This window comes from Nerophis lumbriciformis, linkage group LG03, assembly GCF_033978685.3.
Source record: "Nerophis lumbriciformis linkage group LG03, RoL_Nlum_v2.1, whole genome shotgun sequence".
In the NCBI taxonomy this organism is placed as follows: Eukaryota; Metazoa; Chordata; class Actinopteri; order Syngnathiformes; family Syngnathidae; genus Nerophis; species Nerophis lumbriciformis.
The window spans coordinates 56,867,501-56,872,500 of NC_084550.2; the positions used below are offsets into that span (position 1 = coordinate 56,867,501).

The following is a 5,000-nucleotide window of genomic DNA, read 5'->3' on the forward strand; positions in this document are numbered from 1 at the left end:
TGGGTTTGAGAATCCGTGAATAAATGGCTCCCTATGCCCATCCCTAGTTTTCAGACATGGCAGCATCCTCTGTGTGAACACTGACGAGGTTTCTGGAGGTCGGCAAAGCACAGGAACACGCAATCCATCCTGACGTGACGAGGTGCGGCACAAACAACAATCAGCTTGTTTTTGTCCTTTTTAAAAACGGGAGAGAATTGTGTCTTTTTCTCATAAAAAGTGGTCCGTCGTGTTGAGACGCAGGAAATCAGAGGATTTGCCTCCAGACAGGAGGAGAAGGAGGAAGGGGAGCTCACAGCATCTTGAAATGATGTCCTCTGGAGGGGGGGGGAATAAAAAAAAATGTTCTCCCAAAGCTGTCATCGTACAAAAGAAAAAAAAAATGGGGCGGAAACCCGGATTCCCCCCGCGGATTTCCCCCCGCGGGAGAGCGTCTCATTTCCTGTGCTTGTCCAGTTTGTCGGCAGCTTTGCTGCCGCCGTCTCCCGCCCCGTCATCGCCGGAGCTCAGGTACATCTTGTCCACCTGTTTGAGGGCCTCGTTCAGGTAGTTCTGCAGCGAGGTCATGGCGGCGCAGATGGCCGGCGAGCCGAAGCCGTGGCTGATGAGGCTGAAGTGAGTCAGGCAGCCCTGGATGCCCGGCTCGAGGATGGGCGCCGGCCGGGAGTTTCCCAGCGGCGAGCGGTCCTGGGTGAGCAGGTCGGTGAACTCCTTGCAGATTTGCCTGCAGGTGTTAGGGGCGGGGGACACGATTATTACATTGGCCCTCAAGACTACATGGATATTCACCACGTCCACTCAAAGAGAAAACATTTCCACCAGCATGAAGCTGCCACGCAAACCTCCAAATACAGTATTTGAAAATTAAGACTACAATTCCTACAATTGAGTGCATTTCCACCATACTTGCCAACCTTGAGACCTCCAATTTCGGGAGGTGGGGGGTGGGTGCGGGGGGCGTGGGCGTGGTTGGGGGCGTGGTTAAGAGGGGAGGAGTATATTTACAGCTAGAATTCACCAAGTCAAGTATTTCATATATATATATATATATATATATATATATATATATATATATATATATATATATATATATATATATATATATATCCCCCCGCGACCCCGAAGGGAATAAGCGGTAGTAAATGGATGGATGGATGGATGGATATATATATATATATATATATATATAAGAAATAATTGACTTTCAGTGAATTCTAGCTATATATATATATATATATATATATATATATATATATATATATATATATATATATATATATATATATAAATAAAAGAAATACTTGAATTTCAGTGTTCATTTATTTACACATATACACACACATAACACTCATCTACTCATTGTTGAGTTAAGGGTTGAATTGTCCATCCTTGTTCTATTCTCTGTCACTATCTTTCTAACCATGCTGAACACCCTCTCTGATTATGCATTGATGTGTGGCACGCACAAAAGTGCTTTCACCAAATGCACTAGATGGCAGTATTGTCCTGTTTAAGAGTGTCACAACATTGCTGTTTACGGCAGACGGACTGTTTTACTGTAGACGTTCTTTATATTGTGGGAAAGCGGACTTAGGTCCGCATGGAGCTGGAGGGGGCGTGGCCTCCAGCTCCACCTGAATTTCGGGAGATTTTCGGGAGAAAATTTGTCCCGGGAGTTTTTCGGGAGAGGCGCTGAATTTCGGGAGTCTCCCGGAAAATCCGGGAGGGTTGGCAAGAATGATTTCCACACTATTATACCTTTAGATTTATTCTCATCTACAGTCATGGTCAAAAGTTTACATATACTTGTAATAGGGGTGTAAAGGTACGCATATTTGTATTGAACCGTTTCGGTACGGGGGTTCCGGTTCGGTTCGGAGGTGTACCGAACGGGTTTCCACACGGACATATTAAGTAGCGTAACGAACGTTGTGTAAACAATGCACACCGAGGCACAACACACGGCATTCTAGCAGCTAACGGGCTACGATAGACTGACCATACGTCCTCTTTTCACCGGACATGTCCTCTTTTGCGGAGCTGTCAGGGCGCAGTTTCTTAAATGCCTCAAATGTCCGGCATTTTGAGTTAGGGTTGCGTGTATTTTCAATGTACGTTCAGGGCTAAGAAGGGGTTAAAAACAAAACAAATTGTGCGCGCAGCAGCATTCTTGAGGGAGGGGCAGAGACAGAGAGAGAGAGAGAGAGTTATGATAAACGTGCATGCGTCGCCAGGCTCTGCTTTTTATACATAGATTTATCACATTACATTTTTTATTATCTATAGCAGGGTTGTCAAAAGTGTGCCCCGGAGGCCATTTGCGGCCCACAGCTAATGTTTTAAAGGCCCACGGCACATTCTAAAAACACTATTAAAATAAACAAAAGTGAAATAAAAAAGCGTAAAGGTTAAATGTAATTTAGAAAAAGTTGCAATGTTGACTAATAAAACAAAGCTGTTTTTTTTTCTTTCAAACTGTCATTGCTCAAAACATAATATTGAATCAAAATCAACGTTATTATGAATTATTGACCTATCCAAGGTTCCGATTACTTCACATCAAATATTCCACTAAGAAAAATATTTTTGGTGGAAGATTTTGCAAATTTGGTAAATAAATAACCCAAAAATTTATATTTTGTTTTTTTCTTACTGTACCCAAAATGAACCGAACCGTGACCTCTAAACCGAGGTACGTAGCCAACCAAAATGTTTGTGTACCGTTACACCCCTAACTTGTAAAGAACATAATGTCATGGCTGTCTTGAGTTTCCAATAATTTATACAACTCTTATTTTTTTGTGATAGAGTGATTGGAGCACATACTTGTTGGTTACAAAAAACATTCATGAAGTTTGGTTATTTTATGAATTTATTATGGGTCTACCGAAAATGTGACCAAATCCACATTGTTCTCTAACAATAAAGTCTATGTTTACATTACAATTTTAAAAATAGATTTTTTTACTAAATTAATATAACATTTCACACATTCTTCATACAATATTATACATACCGTATTTTTCGGATTATAAATCACACCGGCCGAAAATGCATAATAAAGAAGGAAAAAAACATATATAAGTCGCACTGGAGTATAAGTCGCATTTTTGGGGGAAATGTATTTGATAAAAGCCAACACCAAGAATAGACATTTGAAAGGCAATTTAAAATAAATAAAGAATAGTGAACAACAGGCTGAATAAGTGTACGTTATATGAGGCATAAATAACCAACTGAGAACGTGCCTGGTATGTTAACGTAACATATTATGGTAAGAGTCATTCAAATAACTATAACATATAGAACATGCTATACGTTTACTAAACAATCTGTCACTCCTAATCGCTAAATCCCATGAAATCTTATACGTCTAGTCTCTTACGTGAATGAGCTAAATAATATTATTTGATATTGTACGTTAATGTGTTAATAATTTCACACATAAGTCGCTCCAGAGTATAAGTCGCACCCCCGGGCAAACTATGAAAAAAACTGTGATTTATAATCCGAAAAATACGGTAAATATTTTTTTTGAACATTTGTTCATTTATTTTGAGACACTATTAGATGGCATGGATTGTCTAGCAAATATCAGGTGCTGTGTGTTTTTCCCACAAGTAAAAAAGAAAACAAAAAAATAATAATACAAATAATAATAATAATATAAAAAGTAAAAAACCACAGACAGATGTCAACACAAAACCACAAACAACTGCATTCCTGAATGACCTTAGAGAGATGTCGCAACCCACGAGCACACAACAGGCTCATCAACCACCCACATTTCAGTTGTGATCAGGGTTAAATTGGAGATCTGTTTCTCTTACACATCTCATAAAAGGTCCCCACAGTTCTCGAAATTTTCCAGAACAGCCATTCTATGTCAGCCTACAGCCTATATGTTCATTATTTTGTGCTGTCCCTATTTTAAATAAATAATTGAAATTAATCTTCTCCAGTTGGAGAAAATATAGAACATTTTTAATCAAGCCGGTGTGGCAATAAGGCGTTGTTGCCTTCCAATTTTAATATCACATAATTATAACAATATAATTCGTAAATGTCTCACATTATTTGTACAATATCTACAGTTGTGGTCAAAAGTTGTAACTTGTAAAGAACATAATGTCATGGCTGTCTTGAGTTTCCAATCATTTTTACAACTCTTATTTCTTTGTGATAGAGTGATTGGAGCACATACTTGTTTGTCACAAAAAACATTCATGAAGTTTGGTTCTTTTATGAATTTATCATGGGTCTACTGAAAATGTGAGCAAATCTGCTGGGTCAAAAGTATACATACAGCAATGTTAATATTTGCTTACATGTCCCTTGGCAAGTTTCACTGCAATAAGGCGCTTTTGGTAGCCATCCATAAGCTTCTGCTTAAATTTTTGACCACTTCTCTTGACAAAATTGGTGCAGTTCAGCTAAATGTGTTGGTTTTCTGACATGGACTTGTTTCTTCAGCATTGTCCACACGTTAAAGTCAGGACTTTAGGAAAGCCATTCCAAAAACTTAATTCTAGTCTGATTTAGCCATTTCTTTACCACTTTTGACACGTGTTTGGGGTCATTGTCCTGTTGGAACACCCAACTGCACCCAAGACCCAGCCTCCGGGCTGATGATTTTAGGTTGTCTTGAAGAATTTGGAGGTAATCCTCCTTTTTTATTGTCCCATTTACTCTCTGTAAAGCACCAGTTCCATTGGCAGCAAAACAGGCCCAGAGCATAATACTACCACCACCACGCTTGACGGTAGGAATAGTGTTCCTGGGATTAAAGTCCTCATCTTTTCTCCTCCAAACATATTGCTGGGTATTGTGGCCAAACAGCTCAATTTTTGTTTCATCTGACCACAGAACTTTCCCCCAGAAGGTCTTATCTTTGTCCATGTGATGTCAGATGAAACAAATATTGAGCTGTAGAAATGATTGGAAACTCAAGACAGGCATGACATTATGTTCTTTACAAGTGTATGTAAACTTTTGACCAC

General features: G+C 39.3%; 1 protein-coding gene across 2 annotated transcripts in view; it reads right to left on the minus strand.

Moving 5' to 3' along the window:
* tfap2c (transcription factor AP-2 gamma (activating enhancer binding protein 2 gamma)) overlaps positions 1-5,000 on the minus strand; it is a 39,335-nt gene that overhangs the window by 1,510 nt on the left and 32,825 nt on the right. For both annotated transcript variants that reach the window (XM_061939737.2, XM_061939728.2), the window contains one exon: positions 1-724. This exon is cut by the window's left edge and continues 1,510 nt beyond it. In XM_061939737.2, the coding sequence (XP_061795721.1) occupies positions 436-724 (289 nt within the window). In that variant the 3' untranslated portion in view covers positions 1-435. The remainder of the gene's footprint in view (positions 725-5,000) is intronic.